Source organism: Lynx canadensis, chromosome B1 (genome assembly GCF_007474595.2).
Source record: "Lynx canadensis isolate LIC74 chromosome B1, mLynCan4.pri.v2, whole genome shotgun sequence".
NCBI classification, from domain to species: Eukaryota; Metazoa; Chordata; class Mammalia; order Carnivora; family Felidae; genus Lynx; species Lynx canadensis.
The window spans coordinates 166,082,003-166,107,868 of NC_044306.2; the positions used below are offsets into that span (position 1 = coordinate 166,082,003).

A 25,866-nucleotide genomic window follows, 5' to 3' on the forward strand; every position below is an offset into this window, starting at 1 on the left:
GTCCGATCTGTTGTTTAAACGTTACATGCAGACCAGACGAAGCCAAACCAAACCGAAACAAACAAAACTCATGAACACAGAGACTTGATGGTCTGCCTGGAGTTACTATTCAGCTTTCCAGTCTGGTCACATGAAACAAGACTTCTCTTTGGTTACCACTCGACCCAATTTCAGCAAATGTACTTTTCTGGAAAGCAGCTCCCGTAGCAAGAATGCCATGCATCACAATATGCATCTGCTTCTCCCTCACTGGGAAGAATATTAAAAGTATTGTAGTCTTGACACTATGTAACAATGTAGAATGTGCCAGGCAAAGAGATCACTGAATTTCTCAACTGTTGGAGAGAATGTCATAATTTACAATTCTCTGGAAATCCTAAGCCTCTATCCTATCTTTCTCTAACAGCATTTGCTCTATACATGAAAAGCAGTCTTTGGACAAGCTTTTATCTGAATTTTGTGCCTAAAACACGATCTAATATTCACACGTGTACACACACACACACACACACACACACACAAAGAGCACCCCCCTCCCTCTCAAATATTATCTCCCTCCTTTCCTCTTTAGGTCTGTAGGTCTTTCATTCAAATCCTTAGTAGCTCTCACCAGTGTCGAAAGTCACACAGCTAGAATAAACTGAGGGCTGCTGGAGGGGAGGTGAGTGGGGGGATAAGCTAACGGGGTGGTGGGCATTAAGGAGGGCAATTTTTGGGATACACACTGGGTGTCATATATAAGAGACGAATCACTGGGTTCTACTCTAGAGGCCAAGACTACAGTGCATGCTGATTAACTTGAATTTAAATTAAAAAAATAAAATAAAACCATAAAAAATATCTTTAAAATTTAAAAAAAAGTCACACAGCTATTGCAGGACTAAATATATATATTTTTATGTTCTAGATGAACGATATTTAAAAAAAAAATTTTAACATTTATTTATTATTGAAAGACAGAGCATGAGCATGGGAGGGGCAGAGAGAGGGGGAGACACAGAATCCGAAGCAGGCTCCAGGCTCCAAGATGTCAGCACAGAGCCCGACGACGGGCTCAAACTCACAGGCCATGAGATCATGACCTGAGCCGAAGTCGGACGTTTAACCCACTGAGCCGCCCAGGCGCCCCGATGAGCTATATGTTTTAAACCGAACAAGGGAACCACATGGTTAAAATTACCCAGGAAAATACCCTAACACCCACACAGTAGATAATGAATGAATGCAGAGACCAACTCGCTGTCTTCCTGCCTCCCACTCCTGATCTAGCCACAGCCAGCCTCACTCTACCACAGAGATTTTACTGTGAAAAGACGTTGCCCTGGAGTGGGCAGGTGAAGTCTGTGGCACATGGGTGGACGGCGTCCACTCACCTGCATGCCTTCTTGACCGGAGATCCCCATCCCAATGTCTGCCACCTGTATCATGCTGACATCATTGGCACCATCACCTTCAGGAGACAGAAGAAAAGCTGAGAAACGCATGAAGGGTAAAGAAAAGATACAGACTTTTTGCAAAGCAACAGCGACCACCAGCAAACAAATCCTTCAACGTTGATCCTAGGTCTGCAAATGACCTGGAAGCCAGTTAAAGAGAAATGAAGCGCGGCATCCCACTGCCATGAGGAAGGATTCCAAATTCGACACTTAAAATCCTTAAAAATCCTTCCCGCTAAGGCAACCTTTCTGGACTTATCTCCCCTTTTTCCATGCCACTCACTTTACTTTCAATTTTCCAGATATCCCTGCTCCTTCCAGCCACAGCTCACGCAGTTTCCGTATCCTGTAACACTGCCCTCACCACCCCCACCTCACGTGGCTGGATTTCAATTGCTCTTGCCCTCAGCTTAGAGGTCAGTTCCTCTGGGAAATCCTTCTCATCCTCCCTTTAGGTCAGATGCTTCTTCCTTAGACTCCGGCACCACCCTGCGTTTCTCTATCATATGATATTACGACTGCTACATATTTCTTGGTCTCCCCAACACACTGGCAGCTTCTTTTTTTTTTTTAATTTTTTTTTTAACGTTTATTTATTTTTGAGACAGGGAGAGACAGCATGAACGGGGGGAGGGTCAAAGAGAGAGGGAGACACAGAATCTGAAACAGGCTCCAGGCTCTGAGCCGTCAGCACAGAGCCCGACGCAGAGCTCGAACTCACGGACCGCAAGATCATGACCTGAGCCGAAGTCGGACGCTCAACCGACTGAGCCACCCAGGCGCCCCACACACTGGCAGCTTCTTAGGGGAAGTATTACATACCTGTTGGTAATGACCATTTGTTGTCCCCAAATGCCTACTGATCATTCACTGTTTTCTGGTAACAGTATCCTGATTTTGCTTGGGAACTCTGAGTCCATGTGGTTTATTAGGGATGAACCGAAAACCCCAGATGTAGGACGGCAACTCACCCAGATCTAGACAATTAGCATCATCTGTTTCCTGGCCTTGGTGATTGGCTCAGAGATGGGCACCTGACTCCAATGATGTAATTGACATATCCAGAAGTTCTAGCCTCAGGAACATCTGGATCCAGGGGCTTGAACAATTCATTCATTTCTATGTTCATTCAATAAGACAGCTGAACAAAATTCCACTCTCATCCTGATTCTTTACTCCAGCAACTTGAAAAGAGTTGCTATCTTTTCACTCAGGTTGCTAACAGGATAGGATGTAAACCTAGGAATTTTTGGCAGCTGTATCAGCAAGCACGCTGAGGGGAGAAGCTACCTGAGACTGAAAGCAATCCAGGTAAAAACAGAGGCTACAAGAGATGGCTGAGTCCTCATCTTGCCATTTCTGAACACTGCGGTATCTCAGAGCTTAATCTCACACAGCTTCTCTCTTCCATTTATACTCATATTTTGGTGGTCGCATCTACTAGCCAGACCTTAAGTATCATCTAGACTTGTAATTCCCCAACTTGTATCTCCAGCCAATCCCTCACTGCTGAATTCCAGACTTCCTATTGAGCTGCCCACCTGACACATCCCTGCTCAGATCTCTATGGACCTGTTCAAATTTCAGATGCATGTGTCCCAGTTCCTGATTCCCCTGCCCTCCTGGTTCCATCCCCTCCGCTCTCAGAGACAAAAATCTTCTTGTTTCCTTTAACGCCTTCTATCATACAACACATGAAATTCATCAGCATGTGTCACCAGCTCTTTTTCCAAACCATGTCTATTAGCTGACCGTGTTTCATGTCTCATCTGGGCTCAAGCCACCACCACCTTTTGCCTGAATTATTCCAGTAGCCTTCCAACTCTCCATTCCAGTAGCCTCTTTACCTATGTCCTTGCATCCAACAGTTACTCTCAACACAGTAGCCATGTGATCCTCTTAAATTTAAAGCAGATCATTTTCCTTCTCTGTTCAAAGTTCTCCCAAGACTCCCTACCTCCTCAGATAAAAGCCAAAAACGTATAATGGCCTCCAGGACCCTACGTGATTTGGCCACCTGCCACCTCTCTGCCCATCACTCACCTAGAAAACTCTTCCCTTTGCTCAACCTGCTTGGGTCTTGAGGCACCCCAAATTTAGCCCACAGTCTTCACTTTCACTGCCCTCACCAGGAATGTTCTCCCCTCAGATCTCCGTGGCTCCCTGATCATTCTCTTCAAGTCTCTGCCCACCTGCAAACTTCAGAGATTGTCTCTGAAAAACATTTAAGCTAGCAGCCCCCCTCCCTCCCCTAGTGCTCTACGTCTCCCGGCTCTGCTTTATTTTTTTTAATAGTTTGTCACTATCTGATATATATGTATGGCTTTTTTGTTTTGTTTCATTTTTTACTATATGCATTCTAGTGGATATAAGCTCCTTAGGAAAAAGTACTTTGTCAATTTATATACTCCTTTATCTCCAGTGCCTAGAAAAATGTCTAGTACACAGAAGGCACTCGATAAATATTTGTTGAATGAATAAATAAATGATTTGTTCATGTCCCTAAATTTAACTTTTCTGAAGGTAGAACCCCTAGATTTTCCAGTTTTATAATTCAGTACATTTACCCTCCTTAACTTAGTTGATTTGGGGATCTCACATGTAACCCAAAGTCCTACTATGTTGTTTTCCGCATCACATCCCTACCATGTGGTTCGAAGCAAGTGGTCAAAAAGGTGATGAAGGCAAGAAGGGAAGGAGTGGAGGATAGGGAGGAAGCAGAGAGGAAAGGGAGAAGGAAAGTGGGGGAGGGAAAGGACAGACAGACAGAAGGGTAGACAGAAGTACAGAAGGAAGGACGGAACAGAAGGATCAGCCCCTAGCGTGGCATGAAAGTGAGGAGCACGCGGCCACTTCCATCCCCACTCACCGATGGCCAGCGTCATCACCTGGAGATGGTTGCGCACCAACTTCACTACCTCGCTTTTCTGCAGGGGGGTGGCTCGGCAGCAGACCACAGCTTGACAGCAGGCAGTCAGCTCCAGGAACTGCTTCTGCAGACTCTCCTGCAGGGCGAACTCCAGGGTCTTCCCATTGATGATGAGTCCAGCCCGCAGCCCTGAGTCCTGTGTGGCTGGGGACTGGTGTAAGCCCTCACTTAACAATGCTTGCTCTGGACAGGCTGGATTTTTCTTCTGAAGTTCCTTCAAAATTGTGCTCATCAGCATCTCACAGGCATCCTTGAAACAAGAGGCAAAGACACTTGGCCTTAGGGCTCCCTTGGTGGCCATACCCAGCTAAATTTATCATTGTCATTCTTTAGCAACTGTGTATAAAGGCAACCCCAGGTACTTCCTCAACCCGTTACTTTTGAAGACCTCCCAGCTTTTTCAAAGAGATCGGCGGCGGGGGGGGGGGGGGGGAAGAGGGAGGAGATCAGTTAATAGGATGGAAGGATGGAAGAGACCTCTCATCCCCAATCCTGCAACTAAAAATAGCTGAGAATTTATTTATTTGTACAATTTACCTTCTCAAACAGTGACTCCCGAGAGTTCTTTGGTCTTTTTCTACCATTTACTATCTGTTTGACATTAGGAAAATTATGTAACCTCTCTGAACCTCAGCTTTCTCATCAGAAAATGCAAATGTCTACACATTATAACATCATTGTCAAGAAGAAGTGAAATAATGTGTGCAAAGTTCCTAGTGTAAGGCATGACACAGAATTTAAAAAATAATAGTTACTATTTTTATCTTCTTTTGGACTCAACATTCATTCATTCACAGTGGTTTATTGAGAAACCACTTTATACTAGAAAACATCCTAGGCACTGGGGATTGGCCACTGAGCACAAGAAGACCCCTGCCCTCATCGAGCTTATGTTCTGGTTGGGATGTTTTCAGTGGTGCTTGTCACGTTTGGTCTGTGTACATCCCTCCACTCTCTTCACCCCACATAGTTAAGAAGTACCATGAAGACAGATATCATTTTTAATTTACTTTTGAAGCCTTCACAATGCCTGAAAGAGGGTCACATCAGACACTCAATAAATACTCATTGGATGGATTCTACTCAAGAAGACTGACAATAAAATTACCCAGAAATTATTGTGTCAAGTGACCACTAAGGACAGAGCCTAACAAAATCCACGAGCACTGCATTTAAGTTTAGACATTAAGACTGAAAGAAAAAGAAAAAAAAGACTGAAAGAGTTCATTCGTAAGAGATCCCCTCACTCACAGGTCCCATACATGTCACTCTGATCCCATACATGTCAAAAACTTCTGAGGAAAAGTATACAAAGGTGAATCAAATATGCCCTTTATAGGCTCAACATATAATAGTAAAAATTTATTTTAAAAAACCTTCTAGAGTTTGGTTATATTAAAACGATATATTCAGAAGGTAACATACCCTTGAGTCATTGAAAATCAGCGTGTCTATTAACAGGAGATGATACTTAAGGCATTTGTTAAGTGAAAAAACACAATTACAATACTATACAATACATAATGACAGCCTTTGTATGCTCAGGGTGCACAGAATACAGGCTTGAGTAGAAGCCCTCTAAAATATGAACATAAATTATCTGTAGTTTTATGTTTATAGAATGATTATAGACATTTCTATCCTCTTATTTGAGCATGCATTTAGTTCTATAAATTACGTTTTCGTTATAGAAATATATATATATACTCAATTTTCATTATTTGCAGATTCCATATCTGTGAATTCACCTACTTGCTAAAATTTATCTGTAATCCCACAATCAATACTTGTAGTGCTTTCATGGTCATTGGGAAACATGCACAGAGAGAAATTTTTTGAGTCACGTGATATGACTCCAGCCGAAACTGAACAAGGTGATGCTCTATCTTATGTCAGCTCCTGTACTGTAAATAAGTGTCCTTTTCACTGTTTGGTGACACATTTTCTGTATGTTTGTGTTTCTTGTTAATTTCACTGTTTAAAATGGCCTCCAAGCATAGCGCTGCTGAAGTGCACAGTGCTGTCTAGGGGTCCTATGTACTAGAAGGTTGTGATTGGCCAAAAATTCAGTGTTATAATACATATAATAAATTGTTTTTAAAGAGAAACACGCACGGAACAAGATTCTATATTGATTGGTTGACACAATGTCGTGACCAGAGGCTTATGGCAACCTAATCCTACGTTTGGTTCAGTATTCACTAATACAGCATTTGCAGCAACTGTATAGAACTTAACTCCACGAATAATGAGAATAACTACAGATGGATATAGATTATATAATATGTAATTCAATACAAAATGTATGCTTGACAAGTAATCAGCTGTGGGTAGACAAACCATAACCTTTTGGAGTTTCAGGCTATAAAAATGAGGATAATTTTACCTGATCTGTGGCCTTGTTGTAACTGTCAAGTAAGATCACGAATAAGAAAGCCTTCTATGGATTCTAACCAACATGAAAATAAAGTTACTATCTCAGGAAAAAATTGTAAGTGAAATAATAAAAACAAAACTTAAAAATTAAATGATGAATCCTGAAAGGCCTTTATATATCAAAAGGCAATAAAGAATCCAATATATAATTATATTAACCTTTCCCCCCCAAAAAAACAGACCCAGGACTTTTATGAGAATGGAAACTATGTAAAGTTTCTAAGTGGCGACATTTACTGTAATCTAACTTGCAGATTTAGGAACAAGAGTTGATAGAAATTTGTAAAGCTGAAGTACTACACTACAGAAATGACCAGATATTCTACTGGTTTCCAGGTGGCTCACTTAGAATGTCACAGAAGCAATTTCTTCACTAACTGGCCAACCAGGTTCCGTGATCTTTCTTTTTTAATTCTTAGCATCTCCTGATGGATAGAGGAGAATGGGGGGAAAAAATGAAAATAATATAGTGACTTAGCCCCTACTATGTGCCTGGCATTTTATATGGATGGACTTGAGTCACCATAAAACTAAATTGTGTTCACTGTGCTCTGTTACCTGGAAAATTCACATAGGTGGAACAGCTTTTGATAATTTTTTAAAAAATGTATTTTTTGCATTTAGAACAGTCCACAGTGGATACTCTATAAAGACTTCTTGAATTGGTAACTTTAAATATCTTCAACTATAATTGTGTATTTACAAATAAGCTCTATGATCCTATGGATTTTACTGCTCATAAAAATGTCAAAGTTGAAATCAAATAAAAAGAACTGACTTCCTTTTCAATGGTAATTGAGCCCTTTCTGACAGGTACTACATGTTTAATTTATAGTTTATATTTTCTCATTTAATGCCTACAATGACCCTATGAAATAGATGTTACTCTCACATCACAGGTTAGGGAAAAGGTCCAGAAGAAAACTCTCCAAGGTCACATACCTGATCACTGGCAGACCAAGTAAATGAACCACGGTCTTACCAGCCTTAGGGCACATCCATTTTAGTGACCAAAATGACTAATGACAATTTTCTTGTGCTCAGACCTGGCTGGTACTAGGAGCTGGCTGGAGGTTGTGGTTATGGGTCTCTGGATCACAGCCAACTGCCAAGGAGAACCCACCCTGTGTTGAAAAGGAAAGTTCTCTTTCCTTAAAATATATGATCTGGTTAGGTATTGACTGAGGCCCGACCATAATAACATGGCTAACCAAACATGGCAGCCTGTGACAGCCCCAAGATGTGATCCAGATGAGAAGCTCCAGAGGATTTCTGAGAGGTGGGTTGCTGGCAGAGTATGGATGCCACTGATGAAGTCTGACTTTGAGGAAGGAGGGAGAAAGGTTTTCCAAGCTAATTAAGCAGCATGCACAAATCTCAGAGGTTATTACTATACTGGAAAATTAAAAAAAAAAAACAAACCTATTCAACTCATTAGAAATTTGTGTTAGAATTTAATGGGAGGTGGGGCAGGGACAATTATAAAAAAAAAAATAAGCTGTATCCAAACCTCTTAAATTCCTTAAGGAAAAAAAAAATTTTCCCTTTCCTTAAAACAGTTCTACAAACTTGACATTATCAACGGTACTATCTAAGAATTACCACTAGAGGGCATAATTATCCCGAGAGTCTATTTTTGGAATTAACCATAAAAATACCAATTTACTCACCTAATTCTGATAGAAATCATCACTTCCCCTCAACTTGAAACAGAGGTATATTCCTGTCCAAGAATTTGACATAGTTTTTCATTATGGGCTAAATCTTATCAGATCCCTGGAAATCCAATAGGGGGTAAGGGAAAGCAGATAGAAAATAAAAAGCCAACTTTCTATAGCAACAATTTCTTTGAATCATGTTAAACCATGAAGCCTTTAGAAGAACTATGGTACCTTCCCAAGCACAAGCTAGGTTGCTGGATAGAAGAAGTAATTATCAAGGAGCTAACGGTTATTGGTTTTTTTCCTCCTTCCATTCATCAAATCACAAATGCTCCCTTGGCTATGAAAAAAAAAAAAAAGACTCAATCTCATTACACATACTTTACTCTGGGTATTGAGGATAAAGAGCTTGTCATCTGGCTCCAGTAGTTTGCATGCATAAGCTATGTTGACAGCTGTCTCCTGCTTGTCCCCTGTCAGCATCCAGATCTTGATGCCGGCTTTTTGAAGGGCTTCTATAGACTCGGGGACTCCCTCCTGCAGACGGTCTTCAATGCCAGTAGCACCTAAAAGATAGCCAAAGTGCAACAGAGCCTGTGAGAAACTGAAGCCAGTAGGAGCTCACCTAGGCTATAAGTGAACTGTATCTGTTTGTCAACCCAATCCTGAACTACCCGAACTGTGCCAGCAGCTTCCAGAGATTCAAAGAAGTGTGGACCCAGACCAAAATCATATACAAAGTAATATTCTGGGAGGGAAGCCTTAGGAATCAATGAGCTTATTAAACTTACTTGTTTTCCTTGTGGCTAGCTTTCCTCTCCGTAAATTGAGGGGGACTCGTTTCAGTTACTTATGCAACCTTTCTCTATGATTTTGTAATTCTGTGACACTCGCAAGGGTAAGGACAGGCTTTCAAAGAATGTTCTTGCCAACAAGTGGCTTATATTATGAAACAGCATTAAAAATAGATATTAGAAGTCCATAATTCCTTTTGCTAAAACAACCGGGGCCAGGTAAGTTTTGGAATTCAAATTTTTTCATATTTTATAAAGGTAATATAGTGCATCTATCATATTTTGAAGTATCTGATAACCAAACATATTAATATTTCTGTGGAAAACTTTCAAATGTTCACACTAGTTAGGAAAATAAAGACTTACAAAAGTTTATCGGACCAGGCCTGATTTTTATAGCCAAATGAGTTCTGGCACTAAACCCATAGAGCGTTTTTGAGTTTGGAATTTCAGACAAGGAGAGGTAGACCCATACAACTGATGCTGTCACAAAGAAATGACGTAGGACAGCACTATTACTCTAGTGACTCGATACAAAGTGGGATCATTGTTTTTCTCTGAACCAGAGGAATGGAGCTCCGATACTGGTCTCTTGCTATGTTAGCACTTAGATTAGAATCTAGATGTCCAGACTCGGAGACAGTGGTTCTCAACCTTGGCTGGCTCAGCATTCCTTGGGGATATTTTGAAAATTCCAACGTCCTGGGGTGCCTGGGTGGCGCAGTCGGTTAAGCATCCGACTTCAGCCAGGTCACGATCTCACGGTTCGTGAGTTCGAGCCCCGCGTCAGGCCCTGGGCTGATGGCTTGGAGCCTGGAGCCTGTTTCCGATTCTGTGTCTCCCTCTCTCTCTGCCCCTCCCCTGTTCATGCTCTGTCTCTCTCTGTCCCAAAAATAAATAAAAAACGTTGAAAAAAAAATTAAAAAAAAAAAAAAAAGAAAAAAAGAAAATTCCAATGTCCTAGTCACACATCAGACCAACTGAATCAGAATCCCTGAGAATAGGATGCAGGTTTTTTTATTAAAAATTTTTTCTTAATGTTTATATATTTTTGAGAGAGAGAGAGACAGAGTGCTAGTGGGGAGGGGCAGAGAGAGGGAGACACAGAATCTGAGGCAGGTTCCAGGTTCTGAGCTGTCAGCATAGAGCCCAATGCGGGGCTCATACCTATGAACTGTGAGATCATGACCTGAGCCAAAGTCGGACACTTAACCGACTGAGCCACCCAAGTGCCCTTTTTTAACTTTTTTTTAATGTTTATTTATTTTTGATAGAGAGAGAGAGTGCATGAGTGCGGGTGAGGGGCAGAGAGAGAGGAGAGGGAGGCTCTGAAGCAGGTACTGTGCTGTCAGCAGAGAGCCTGACACGGGGCTCAAACTCACAAACTGAGATCATGACCTGAGCCAAGGTGGGATGCTTAACTGATTGTACCACCCAGGTGCCCTGCACTAGTATCTTAAAGTGCCCCAGATGATTTCAAGGCACAGCTCAGTCTGAGACAAGAGGTGTCGTTTGTGCAACTTTTAACAGCAATCAGGAAGTAAGAGAAGAGAGAAAATTTCATTGGTCCAGTTGCAGGTACATACAAAGCACACAGGCCCTGTTGCTAGGTAGACCCGAGTTTCTCTGCAGCTCTATCAGCTGTTAGTGTGACTTTGAACAAGTCAATGAGCTGCTCTGTGCCCCAAGTTTCCTCCAAATAATTTAGAGATTTGTTGTGAAGGTTCAAAAAGACAACACATATTAAGTACCTTATCCAAGGCCTGGCAAGAAACTTAAGCTGGAAGTCCTCTTGAACCAGGGGGAACCAGGATATTTATTTGACTTGGTATTCTAAGTTAAAGTGATAAGGTTTTAAACGATCTTCTTAAGGACGACCACCCTGATCCCACCATAAATGGAGTCTAGTTCACTGCAGCGGAAAACAGAATGAAAAGAATTGGAAACCGGGTAGAGATCAGACTGGACACGGTAGACAGAACTATGTGCTCTATTAGATCAAAGTAGGGGGGGAAAAACCACTGGTGAATAACTTACTTAGAGAGAGCCAGTGTTTTTCAAAATTGTCCATTCAGACAACACAAGAGTCTACCTACCAAGTAAAGTTAGCTTGTTCTCCAACCTCATGGCAGATTCAAGGAGTAACTCTTCCCTGTGGTCAATGCTGGTTTCTGCTAAAAAGTGGTTCCTCAGCCACTCTGCGTATTCAGTGTCACTCATGACCTAGGGGGGTAAAAAGAGCTATGAGACAGTCCAGATCATCTTGTGGGATCCCACCAGGACTGACCACTAGCTGAATACCAAGCCATCAAGCTGTTTTCGGTATTCCTCTCTCTAGACATACTTATGCCAGGTTCTCACACCACCTGGTCACAACCTTCCCAAGCTCTATGGTCAGACTTCTTTAACACTGATAATGGATGGACACGATAGCTCAGTAGTTCTTGGAAATTCTAGGCATCATACATGATGAAAGTGGGTTAATTTCTTTAATTAACCCAGGGGGTACGCAGTTGGAAGAGGTCTCCACGTGGCAGTTAAATCTAGAAAGATTCTAATGGTGAGTTGAGAAAGTGGTGTCAGGACTGCTCAGTTTGAGGTATTACATAGCCAACAGCACCGCTAATATCTTTTGACGGTTAGTTTGTGTAGTTATTTGTAAAGGTGAAAAGAGAGAGGGAGCTGTATGAGCGGAGCAAGGAAGTACTCTTCCAAAAATATTAAATGAAATTCCTGGAGAAGGAACCAATGATACATTTTCCTCTTTCTTCAGGTTGCCATAGAGGGAGAAATCCACATTTTGGTTCTCAAAAAGCAACGTGAGGTGGAGGGGGTGAGGCAACTTCTGTATCTACTTATTCTCACTCACAAGGTAATCTGACTTAGGAAAAATCTGACATCTATTGGGCTGCATTTTTATCAGGGACAGGATCATTCCACTTGAAAAGGCAGCATTCTCTCCTTTTGCTTTCATCTTGAAACTCTCCATTTTTCTTACAACTTTGTGTGGGGCAGGCTTTTGATTCTATATGCAGCTGGGTGACTAAATATTGACTAAGAGTCTGCAATGGATCCCAGCTTCCCTAACGCAGCTCGTCAGAACTAGAATTTGGGTGAGAAATGAGCGATCCCTACATTTGTCTTAGGTGCTCGCTACAGTCTCCAATTCAGGCTTCCTGGAGAGCCTCGTATTTAAAAATTATAATGGATGGCAATTAATGCACTGATACTTTGATCTACCTGTACATCCCTGTCTTTCATACTCGCTAAAGCCCAGAATGACACATAGAAATTGATACTCTGGTTTCTAACACAGCACATGAGAACTCAGAGAACAGAACTTTTAGGTACCCTTGTGGCTTGTTCTCCAAGCAAAACACTGCTTTGGAGAACAAACTCCAAGCAGCCAATACATATGGAAGGGAGAAGCTGTGAACAGAAAGCCCGTGATCCAGGGGCTTTGCCAATTATCCGAACCAGGGTTTGACACACGCTCGTCATTAAACGATGGCTACACGGTGGAAGAATAAAGAAGATGCGCCTGAGAGCCTCACCTTCTTCGCTATACATAACGTGCGTAGGCCTCGTTTGGCATAGTCGTCCAAGTGTTTCTGGGTTTTCTCTCTTATTATCATCTGTTGTTTTTCCAGACTTGCTCCATCTGAAACAATTAACAAAACACAAGTATTCCCTCCAGTCTGCCCAATTAAAGACAAAGTTTTACAAACAATGGTGGCTTACCCCACAACAAACAAAAGACCTTGTAGTTTTGAGTCCCAACTGTGCATTTATTAAAGGGGCCCTCAGAATAAAGCTTTCCCTTGTTCCTTCCTCCCTGGGGAAAAGCACCATGAACTTAATACAAACACCATTCCCACACCATCAATAACAGTAGTAACAGTAACTATAATAATGCTATCTGCCATTCACTGAACACCTGCCATTTGGTAGGCACTGGACAAAGGCTCTCCATATACTGGATATGGCGTGTCATTAAACCTCTGAGGAACCTACAAAAAAGGTACTACAATCTCCATTTATTGAACACTTAGGCACAGAGTAGTAGGTAACTTTACCAAGACATAGGTCAGATCTGCACCCAGGTCTGTATAGCCCCCAGACTTACATGCTTTCTCACCAAATCCTAGGCAGCTTCCCCTGCTTTGCCAAGTGCAGCTGATCCCCCAAATATCCACTTGCTTGTCTTTATAAAACCATCTGGAGTGGCCTTTGAATTTCTGAGCCCTTCATATCCCCACTTTCAGTTCTGTATGAACTCACCCGGGGAAGCCACAGAGAGCAACTCCATGATTACAGAATCCGCACCCTTTGTGTATACCACGACTTGGTTGGAAAGGGGGTGTCGAACAACAACAGACATTCTTTTTCTTACTGAGTCGAAGGGCAGGATGTGCAGGAGTTGAAACGTTAATGGCCCCAAAGCAGCGAAGTCCACCATGACCTGCTCTGGTGTCCGGGACCGTAAAGTGCATTGGTAAGCCCGGGCGGCATACACCAAGGCCGCTTCGTCTGGGCTCTCAGCCTCATAACACAGGCTGGAGGCCAACGGCTGTCCAGGGGAGCATTCCACCTTGCCATCGGTGAGGCCTGCATCACAGTTCTGTTTCTCAGTCTCCGTCGGGCGAGCAGAGTTACTAGAGTCCCGAGGGCTCTCGCTAGTTTGGGAGACCTCTTCCTCCACAGGTGAAGCCAGTTTCATTCGACTAAAGAGAGAGAGTCTGCTCACAAAGGCACTTGGGATCCCAGAAGATGGCTCTTTCCCACTGGCAAGTGACGGCGAACTTGATCTTCGCACAGACAATCTCTGGAAGAGGTTTTTAATCTCTTCCAAGGACTTGATAGGCATTCCACTCAGTGATGAGAGTCCAATCTAGGGAAGACGATTTGGGAGGGTCTCCATCATATAGTCAAAAGCAGTTCATAACCATGTTGAAGTCAAACCAGGAAAAAAGTAGGTAAGAATTACCCCTCCTTAAATAACTAGCAGCCTGCTTCTTCATACTTAAAACTGCCCCAGAAAAGGGGTGCCTGGGTGGCGCAGTTGGTTAAGTGTCCGACTCTTGATTTCAGCCCAGGTCATGATCTCAAGGTTTGTGAGGTTGAGCCCCGCATCAGGCTTCGTGCTGGCAGCACAGAGCCTGCTTGGGATTCTCTCTCTCCCTTTGTCTGCCCCTTCCCTCCTCATGTTCTCTCTCTCTCTCTCTCTCTCTCTCTCTCAAAATAAATAAACATTAAAAAAAAAAAACTGTCCCAGAAAACATTAACAAAAATTAAAATGGCCATAATGAAAAAGATGTGCTAACGTTGATGGCACTATAAATTTCTACAACCATTTAGAAAGAAATTTGGCAAATAATAGCAAAAGATATAAAATGCCAATATTGCCAGCAGTGGGCATATTAAAGCAATTTTTCCTAACGAATAACTTAAAATATAGGTGATCCATAATCTTTATTATGTACATCCTAGCAATAGCAATTTAAAAATCATAAGCGAATTAAGTATTCAAAAATAGCAAAGCAGAAAAATCTTCCTGAAATGTTATACAGTCCTTACAAAATAAAGTTTATAAAGCCTATGGGGTAAAATTGGTAAAGCTTTAAAATATAAAATTCACGTGAACAACATAAAAATAAAAATTGTATGAACATAAGAACAAATGAGTGATAATATGCATTTAAAACATTGAAAGAAAGCTAAAAGATTAACAAAATGGGTTGTTTTCCTCTTTTACTTTTCAGATTCTATAAGATTGTTACCATGACTTTTCCTGTTGTTTTAAAAAGGCCAGTGAACAAAGTCACTTAAAGTGTTATCAGCAGAAATTATTAGCTTATTAGCAGAAATGCACAGTGAATGTGAATTTCTATTACATATTTTTTTTCTAATTTGTAGCCTTATTTTCTTTTCTAGCTCTCAACTTTTATCAGTGATTAAACTTAGAGTTTAATATTAATTATGAAGGCCAATTAAATCCTAAAATTTTCTCATTCTGAAAAGCCCAAAATATGGAAGTGTTTTCCTAAACATTATTAATCTTTGGATAGTTGGAGACACCTATGCTGGTCAATTTTCAGACTTATCAGCAACTCAGAAATGAAGAGAAACAACCACAGATGAGGTTTTCATATTCCTGACAGATTCTGATTAACTTATTAGTCATGGTCTATCATTACCTCAAAATATCATAAAGCTTAGGCTTTTATAGCTCTAGAGATTTTCTTTCAGACAACAGCGTATCCTATTCTTTGGGGATAAGGCAACAACCTTTTCAAACAAAAAAACACCAGAAGATGCCTACTTTGGATACAGATGTACGAGAAAAACTGTTACACGAGGAGGAAAAAATATCCAGTAATTTATTCTCTAAGTACATAATCACTTTCCAAAGAGCAACTCTCTAATTGAAAACGTTATAAAAACAGTTTTCTGATAAAAGCTTAATTGGAAATAAGTTATTTTTATGGTAAAGTTGACCACCTCTGAATTTGCCAAAAAAAGACGATCTGATGGGAAATTAAAATGTAACTGGGTTGTGCTGCAAACTGAATTTAAGTGGGTGTGTGCAAAAGGGAAGAGAGTTCTTCGCACGAGGAACACAGCACAGCATGTGGTGAATCACCAGTCTTTAAAACAAGTTTTTCTTTTTAATTGAAAATGAATTTTTCCATAAATTCTAAGCTACAAATAGGCTTTTTAAATCTAGCTTTTGTGGGAACTGCAGAATCTTGGTACACTATAAATGTGCTGGATTTTAAATTGAGTTAGAACTAACCCAACTGGTACATGAAAAAGGTACCCTATCGTGAAACATGATAATGAATCTAATACTTTAAATTTTGCCTGATGTAGTGCATATGACGTTGGAGGTCTCAGAAGCCTCAAAGAAGCTTTGATTGGGTAAGGAAACTGCAAAATGGGCACAGCCACATTCCACAAGAACTGTTCTCATCAGCTATCCTTCTAGAGGCAAAATAGTAGAGCAGCACTGAGTCCTACTTCATGGGTTCAAATCCTGCTTCCCCCACATACTGGCTCTGTGACCCCAGGATAGTTACTTAACCTCAATGGCAAAATGGGGAATAGTGGAGTAATATCACCCAATTTAGGAAGTTGTTCGGAGGATTGCACATGTTAATACCAGTAAATCACTTAGAACATATGTCCGGAACACAGATTAAGTGGTGTGTGTTAACTGCTATTATTATTATCATTAGTAATAGTGTTAATTATTATCTACATAACAAGGCCAGTACAAGTACATTTAAACCCAAAGTTCTCTTCTAGAAGGTGATCCTTGTTTGCATTAGAGACTTTACCTTTTGTCGTGGTTGGTTAGGAGCAGAAACCACTACAGTGTTGCAAATTGCCAATGCAATAAAGAAGTCAATGATATACAAAGTCTCCAGTGGTGGATTTGGGGCAGTCTCATCTAGTGGTGTAAAAAGCTGAGGTGTAATCTGAGTAAATTTGTCCAAAAGCCTGGTGTCTGGTACCACATCTGTTTCCTGAAAACCCAATTAGAAAAAGTTGTTGTTAAGTATCTAAAAATGAGAGCTTTAAATTTACATGAGAAGTAGCTTTTATAACCACACTCTATGCACAATGAGATAGTAAACTTTACTCTTCTAAAAAACATTTAACATGGCATCATGGGAAGTGAGAATAGGAAAATAACAGACCAAAAAAAAAAGGAAAATCCAGAATGCACAATACTGATGGAGAACACCTTGACTATTAACTTAAATTCAAAAGGAGATAGGAACAATGCCTTCCACCAAAATCTAGTTGACTGTTTTTCTATTTTGAAATACATAGTTGACAAAAGTGAACTATTGGGAGTTCATCAAGATAAAAAGCTTCTGCACAGAGAAGGAAAAAAAAAAATCAACAAAACTAAAAGACAACCGACGGAATGGGAGAAGATATTTGCAAACGACATATCAGATAAAGGATTAGTATCCACAATCTATAAAGAACTTATCAAACTCAACATCCAAAAAAAAAAAATAATCCAGTGAAGAAAGGAGCAAAAGACATGAATAGACACTTTTCCAAAGAAGACATCCAGATGGCTAACAGACACATGAAAAGATGCTCAACATCACTCATCATCAAGGAAATACAAATCAAAACTACAATGAGACACCCTCTCACGCCTGTCAGAATGACTAAAATTAACACAAGAAACAACAGGTGTTGGTAAGGATGTGGAGGAAGGGGAATTCTATTGCACTGTTGGTGGGAATGCAAACTGGTGCAGCCGCTCTGCAAAACAGTATCGAGGTTCCTCAAAAAGTTAAAAACAGAACTACCCTATGACATAGCAATTGCACTACCAGGTATTTATCCAAAGGATACAAAAATACAGATTTGGAGGAGTATATGCACCCCAATACTTACAGCAGTACTATCAACAATAGCCAAACGATGGAGAGAGTCCAAATGTCCACTGACTGATGAATGGATAAAGAAGAGGTGGTATATATAAACAATGGGATATTATTCAGCCATCAAAAAGAATGAAATCTTGCCACTTGCAACAACATGGATGAAACTGGAGTATATAATGCTAAGCAAAATAAGTCAGTCAGGAAAAGACAAATACTGTATGACTTCAGTCATATGTGGAATTTAACAAACAAAACAGATAAACATATGGGAAGGGGGAAAGGAAGAGAGGGAAATAAACCATAAGAGATTTTTGTTGATAGAGAACAAACTGAGGGTTGATGGAGGGGGATTGGTGGGGGGTGAGCTAGATGGGTGGTGGGCATTAAGAAGGGCACTTAGTTATGATGAACACTGGATGTTGTATGTAAGTAATGAATCACTGAATTCTACTCCTGAAACCAATATTGCATTGTATATCAACTAATTAGAATTTAAATAAAAATTTGAAAAGAAAAAAAAAACACAGTTTCCAGAGCATCCAACAGCAACTGATGATTCATCTAACAACTGATGAGTACCACCTCTTTTAAAAGTGAGGACATTATTCATACCATGTTATTTTATGGTTAATACAAAAAATTTTATGGTTCAAATCATTACTATAATAAAAACAAAAACAGAAACAAACAAAAGAACCTCTCCAAAATAAACATTAGTATGAGCAGGCAAACATATATAAAGAATATTACCTAGTAATATACATGACATTAATGAGGGTTCCTCCAAGAGATTTTTCTTTTTTTTTTTTAACATTTTCATTTTATTTTTTGAGAAAGAAAGAGAGCATGAGCATGGGAGGGGCAGAGAGAGAGGAAGACACAGAATCCCAAAGCAGGCACCAGGTTCTGAGCTGTTAGCACAGAGCCCGATGCAGGGGCTTGAACCCACGAATGTGAGATTGTGACCTGAGCCAAAGTTGGATGCTCAACTGACTGAGCCACCCAGGCGCCCCTCCAAGAGATTTCTGATCATCAAATACATTGGCAATATATGCCCTGTGCCCTCCTCTTAAAGATTCTTAGCATAGGGTGGTTCAGTTGGTTAAGTGTCCAACTCTTGACTTCAGCTCAGGTCGTGATCTCACGGTTCTTGAGTCTGAGCTGCACATCTGGCTCTCTGCTGACAGCATGGAGCCTGCTTCAGATCCTCTGTCCCCCTCTCTCTGCCCTTCCCCTACTTGTGCTCGCTCGCTCCCTTTCTCCCCAAAATAAATATTAAAAAAGTAAAAAAAAGGGGCGCCTGGGTGGCTCAGTTGGTTAAGCGTCCAACTTTGGCTCAGGTCATGATCTCACAGTCCATGAGTTCGAGCCCCACATAGGGCTCTGTGCTGACAGCTCAGAGCCTGGAGCCTGTTTCAGATGCTGTGTCTCCCCCTCTTTCTGACCCTCCCCCATTCATGCTTTGTCTCTCTCTGTCTCAAAAATAAAAACGTTAAAAAAAATTTTTTTTAATTAAAAAAAATTTTAAAAAAAGATTCTTAGTACAAATTAGCTCTAAGAAGTTCGGCTATTGAAAAAACTACATATCCATTTTAACACAGTGCTTCTCACATTTACTGAGGAGTACTAGTTTTAACAAAAGAAAGTTGTGCTAGAAAATGGTTTATAAAACAGTCACATGTAGACAATTGCTTTAGAAATTTTTCAGATGAATCAAAAGAGGGATCATCAACTACAAATCAAATTTCACTAAAATGCCATTGTATTCTAGAGAAGTCGTGCATGTAGTCGGTTGGCATACTGACTTCAGGAAGCCAGGAGAGGTGATTTAGAGATAGGAGAAAACGGTGGAGATGTGAGACGTGTGATATTAGGCTCAAAAGACCATGGCTTGTATTTTATGCTTAGTTTGGGGAGAACTACCGTAGGCTTAATAAGAAAACAGCACAGGCTGAAAAATCGCATGAGTTTGAGTTTAGATCCTGGACTCACTGCATAGTCGCTGCTATCCTCAGGCAGCGTGCTTCACTCCCCGAGCTTCATTTTCTTCTTCTGAGTAATGGTAAAAATAACACCTACCTCACAGGGTGGCTGTATAAAGTCAATGAGATAATGAGTGAGGTGATACCCATACAACAGGAACCTATAGGCAGATCACCAGGCTCACAATGGGTCCAAACTATATGCTGTCACAAAGCATTCTCAAATTTCTATTTAAATACATCAACATCTACTATCCTGTGATATGAGACATAGTTTGGTGGAGTTCATAGGCACTAATATCCTGATGGCTGTTCACTAGTGAGTCAGCCATATTTCCTCACGCATCTCACGTACACAGTAACACTGAGCCAGTGTCTGGGCCCTCAGTTACTCAGAGAATAATCCTTTCCTCAGGACCTCCTTGCCAAAGTCAATAGAAGACAGTGGTAATGTTTGAGAGACTTCTTTCTTACTCAATGCTTAGTCAGCAAGGGATGCTTGGGAAACTCGTCACATGATATTTGGCAAATATACTGTCATCTATTGCTTGTGAGATCCCATGAGTTAGAAAATATTTCCAGAGGCATCTCAGAATGCTAATGTGCACTAAGTCAAAAACAAAAACAAAACAAAACAAAAAACAAAAAAACATTTCAGAGTGGAACTCTTAAGAAATGTTTAAAAATTTCTTTCTAATATTTATTTATTTTTGAGAAAGAGAGAGAGAGAGAGAGAGGGAGGGAGACAGACAGAAAGACACAGAATCTGAAGCAGGCTCTAGGCTCTGAGCTGTCAGCACAAAGCTGATGCGGGGCTCGAACTCAAGAACCACGAGATCATGACCTGAGCCAAAGTCAGACACTTAACCAACTGAGCCACCCAGGCGCCCCTCTCTAAGACATGTTTAAATATCAATTTAAACTTAGTGGCTTTCCTTCGAATCATGCTTCCTTTTTAGTAATTCTCGGCCACCTCCCCCACCTTTTCTGGCTTTATTTCCCACCTATGTTTATCAATTACTGACCCTCTCTCTTCAGGTCCATTTCTCTTACCCCAATTTTCATTTTTATTGCTGCAAAGTCTAGGTCTTTTGGGCTTGAGGTTGCTTTCTTTTCTGCTCTGTAAATCCCTCCTTATTAGTTTAATCCTAACTCAAGTTTTACCTCTTTTCTGCAGCCCTTCTTGATCCCTCCTCCTCCCTTGAGAGTTGAACACTCCATTCTTTGTGCCCTCACTATACTTTGGGTTCACCCACTATTACTGCATCTTTAATATAGGATTGTTTTTATTTATTTTTATGTCTGCCTCCTCTGCCTAGAAACAAAACTGAAGGATAAGGACATGTCTTACTCATTTTACATCCCTGTGTCTAGTATTTTGCCATTGTTTTTCATTAATTAATTAATTAATTCATTCATTCATCCCATAAATATTCATTGTTGCATCTATGGCATCAGGCACTCCTCAAGGACAGAGGGATGCATAGGACAGATACGATCCTGGCTTGCGTGCAGCTCACATTCTAGTTAGGGGAGATAGCAGATACAAAAACTAACCTATAAACAATAAGATGCTTCTGGATTGAGACAGAGAGAGACAGGAGGGGTGGAAAGAACTCTGGATTAGGTGGTAGGGAAGGTTTACTGAAGAGGTGACACTAAAGCTGAGATCTGTGACAGAAAGGAAACCCACATAGAAATCTAAGAGAATAGTCACCTGGGTAGAACAAACAGCACTCCTGTTGAACAAAAACATAAAGAGGATGAAAGAAGCATAAACAACCTTGGCTTACAAAGAAAAGGTTTCTATTTCTAAGTAGGTAGTATGAACCCAGGAGCCTGGGGCTTCAATGACATGCTAATTCCCAAAGCTTGGAATATTTTTGCCAGCAGCCCGCCTAGGATCCTTACTCCCTGGCTCTTAACTTGCATCTCCATGCAAGGTGCTAGCTTACAATTTTCCATTTCTAGACATCACAGCTCTCAGTGTGCTCTCAAACTGGTGCTCTTAACCTGGGCTCCACTGACAGGCTTCTGGAACTGGATGCAAAAATTTAACAGATGCTAATATTTCAGGTCAAAGAATCTATAGCTTTCTCAAAATAATCTTTAGTCTCAAAAGGATAAAATCAACTTGTCTAGAGCAAGAGTGAGATGATCTCATATTTCAGGGAAGACCTCTTTATCCTATATATAATGGTGTGGTTTTGAAAACATAAAACACCGGGGCGCCTGGGTGGCTCAGTCGGTTAAGCGGCCGACTTCGGCTCAGGTCATGATCTCGCGGTCCATGAGTTCGAGCCCCGAGTCGGGCTCTGTGCTGACAGCTCAGAGCCTGGAGCCTGTTTTGGATTCTGTGTCTCCCTCTCTCTGACCCTCCCCCGTTCATGCTCTGTCTCTCTCTGTCTCAAAAATAAATAAAACGTTAAAAAAAAAAAAAAAGAAAACACAAAACACCCCCAGTGCATCTTTACAATCAAAACGGCACATGGCATTGAAATAAAGGGCAAGTGAAAACAAAATGCACTGAGTGGGGAGGCTGAGCCTGTTAAGCAGCTTCACTTAACAACCTTCAAAACTACTTTATTGAGAATGGACACATGAGTCCCTGAGACAGATCTTGAGAATTCAAGATGTTAAGACCTTGCTCTTAAGGAGCTATTGGCATATTTCAGGGGCGTAAATAAGGCCTGCGTAATGAGAACTAAGGAAGGGAGGGAATGGGTACACAGAACGCAGAAGCTGAGAAAAGAGAGTCTGGGAAGTCTTCAGAAGAGAGTATTTAACGTAGTCTTATAAGAAATAAGTGTTTCATCAGATTTGGTAGACAGAGGTAGGTTGCCAATGGGAAGAAAAAATGTTAGATGGAGAAAATGGTACAGATAAAAGAACAGACTTTAAGAAACATCACTTTTTTTCCAAGGAGATGAGGCTAAATCAGGAAACTGAGAGGGTGGGTAGGGCACAACCCCAGTGGGTCACCAATGTCCTATTTCCAAGTAAACATGGGTCAACATGTGGTTAACTCTGCATGGGTGGAAAATGTAAAAAGATCAGTACAGGAATAGGTAAAAAGAGAAAAAAATATATATCTATTTCTGATACAGCCTTATAGTGAATGCACAGAAGAGGCTATATGCATTCTTTTCCTATATTCCTTTCAGAAGTTGGAGAAAAAAAATTAAGCCTAGATGTTTGGAATAGTCTGACATGTGGCCAAGATACAATAGGACAGGTGCTATATCTTCAGTGCCACAGGAATGAACTAAATGAGTTGCATGGAAATGATTACCCTCACTCTTGAAATTTTTACTGGCAACTTTGAAAAGAGCCAGGAGATTCCCTTCAAGGCCTTTCCAGAACAAAAGAGACCACTGGCATCTACTCAGATCACATCTCTGCTACGAAAACCATACAATAAATTCAATGCAGACACACAAAGTTTCCCCAAAGTGGATTTGTTCTTGTTACGCCACCTACTTTAGACCAGTTGCCAGTCTCAAGCCTGGGGAATCCTCGTCTTGGTAAACCACAATAGTTAATGAGATGTGGAAGGCAGAAAGGGCAGCTGAAGGTTTACAGAAACAATTCTAAGTACAGCAAAACTTTTGAACTCTGATTCTTTCATGTTAAGTATCATTCCTCTTTCCCATCTTCCACATGGCCCTCTAGATTTTTCTTCAGCAAAATGGGTTTGTCAATGGGTATAACTAAACAGCTTCCAAAACTTCCCTCAGGAACTCAAGTGATACCCAGATGAGCTCTAAAATAGAAATATCAGAAAATGTCATTCTGAGGACTCAGAATGGGGAAGAGGACACAGGTCTGGTGGGACTGGGGGGAAAAATGCAGAAAAAAAGGCCTTGGAGGGTACTGACAGTACGTATGTCATTCAGACATACTTAGCTTCTCTATGAGATAACTCTGGAAAGCTTTGCTGGTTCTGAGAGTGAGTCATAAACTGTAACCCAAGGCAGCTGTTTTTGTTTTTGTTTTTCCAGAGAGACAGAGAGAGAGAGAGAGAGAGAATGAGAACATGAGCATGGGGGAAGAGAGTCGGGGGGGAGAGAACGGTAACCAGCTTCCAGGCTCAGTGCAGAGCCCAATGCGGGGCTTGATTTCACAATCCTGAGATCATGACCTGAGCCAAAATCAAGAGTTGGACACTTAGCCAACTGAGCCGCCCCAAGGCAGCCTTCTTTAGGCTTAGACACCATTGGCCCTGATCAGAAATACTATGCTATTTCAGAAATGATACACTATCTCTCAACACTGAAGTATCCCACAAATTAGGAAGCTATGATACTGTTTGCTTATATTTCTAATTTTGTGCAGGCAATTACACTGAACCACAATTACGTAGTCTCTTCTCAGGTAGAAAAGACAACAGTGTTTGGCTCTGTCATAATTAGGGGGATGTTCTTTCATTATTCATTATAGATATACAAGATTCAAGTCACATATTCACACTTACAATGGGGCTACTGAAAGCAGCCTGTCTGGAGCGAGGCACTTCACTGGCTCCTTCTCCACTTCCCACAGCTAAACAGCTCCCAGCAAGATGATTCAAGGATTTACTTCCCAAGGGCCCATTATGAACTGTCCTGCAGCTGGGGGTCCTCGGTTTTGTCATATTGGTGAGGGAGCCGCTGGGAGTGTCCATGGAATCTTCATCTTCAGAGGCAGCTTCCTGGTAGGACTCTAACCTCTTGGCTGAGCGATAAAAAATCATACTGGGTCATTACCTGAGAAGAACCATTTGCAAACTGGATATGTCAGACATTTACTTAAACAGCTATTCCACACCATCTCCTCCCTTTTCAAAAACTGCCCTCCAAACTCCCCTCTCCAGATTCCCTTCATGAACTTACCTCGTTGGGAAAAGTAAAAGCAATCAGACAGCAACTCCCTTCTTATCCTATCGTCAAATCTACCAACCTATCCACATCTGTATCTAAACCCTCCTACTACTATGGATAAAGTTTCAAATGCCAAGCTCTCCACTCATGATCTGCCTCCCACTCCTGTGGCCTTCTCAAGGACTTCACGTTTACAACTTTCCCCTCCTTTGCTTACACCAAGCTCCCCTCAACCAATCTCATGGCTTTCTGTCCCTGTCTGTCTACTGACACTACTTTTGGCAAGGTCGCCCATGAGTTCCACATTATCAAATCCCATTACTGCATCTGTCCATATCTTATGTGCATCCTTAGCAACATCCAACAGAGGTGACCGTTCTCTGCTTGAAATGGCTCTTTTGGTTTCTCTGACACCATGTGTACCTGTTTTTCCTCCTACTTCAGTGGCTATTCCTTCTTATTTTCTCCTGCTATCTTCTCTTCAATCAAATACTGGGTTGCTGAGGAGCTCCTTCCCTTCTCCACCTATACACTCTTCCTTGGTGATATCACCCGGTCCCACATTTGAAATGCCAACTCTGTGCACATGATTTTTAAACCTGTATCTTCAACTCCAACTTCTAACTGGAATCCAGACTCCTATATATATCCAACTCTCCACTTGATACTTCTAGTTAGATGTCTATTCGGTTCTTCAAGCAGATTATCTGCATGGCTAACTCCTTTACCTTTCTCAAGTCTCTTAGCATGTCCCTTGTCAGCAGACTTTCCAGATATAACCACTTCAGAGCTTACCACCATCTACACACTATAGATCTTATTTATTTTTTGAATCATCGAGTAGAATATAAACTCCAAAAATGCAGAGAGTTTGTCTGTTTTGTTTTGCTGTAAAGCATCACCAATAGCTGTCCATTATTTATCCAAAATATCTCTAATATCTCGAATTCTCTCCATCTTCATTACCTTAACCCAAGCCACCATCATCTCTCAACTGGACCAGTGCTAACAGCCTCATAACTGGTCTCCTTACCCCTCGGCATTCCATTCCTTAACCAGTAGCTACAGTGATCTTCCTAAAATATAAAGCTGATCACATTACTCCTGCACAAAATTTTCCTTATGTTGGCTTACACAGCTCAAGATGATCCGACCTTTGCTGACCTTCTTGAAGTTTCTTGCCCCTTCCTCTTCCACATGTCCACTAAAATCCAGCCTCACTGGCCTTCTTTTCTTACTTTGAAAATTGCCAAGCTCATTTCAGCCTGAGAGCCTCTATACTAGCTGCTGCCTGTAACTGGTAGGTTTTCACATCTGAACTTCAAGATTATGTTATTCAGATCTAAGCTGTAACC

At 41.1% G+C, this 25,866-nt stretch overlaps 1 protein-coding gene across 4 annotated transcripts in view; it reads right to left on the bottom strand.

The window, feature by feature from the left end:
• ATP10D (ATPase phospholipid transporting 10D (putative)) overlaps nt 1-25,866 on the bottom strand; it is a 118,039-nt gene that overhangs the window by 22,213 nt on the left and 69,960 nt on the right. For all 4 annotated transcript variants that reach the window (XR_004343551.1, XM_030313919.2, XM_032592997.1 and 1 more), the window contains exons 10-17: nt 24,127-24,365; nt 16,597-16,785; nt 13,538-14,147; nt 12,811-12,917; nt 11,353-11,479; nt 8,844-9,028; nt 4,306-4,615; nt 1,374-1,450 (exon numbers count right to left, since the gene is read on the bottom strand). Coding sequence is in view for 3 of the 4 variants with exons in the window: in XM_030313919.2 (XP_030169779.1) it covers nt 1,374-1,450; nt 4,306-4,615; nt 8,844-9,028; nt 11,353-11,479; nt 12,811-12,917; nt 13,538-14,147; nt 16,597-16,785; nt 24,127-24,365 (1,844 nt within the window). In the remaining variant the exon portion in view is untranslated. The remainder of the gene's footprint in view (nt 1-1,373; nt 1,451-4,305; nt 4,616-8,843; nt 9,029-11,352; nt 11,480-12,810; nt 12,918-13,537; nt 14,148-16,596; nt 16,786-24,126; nt 24,366-25,866) is intronic.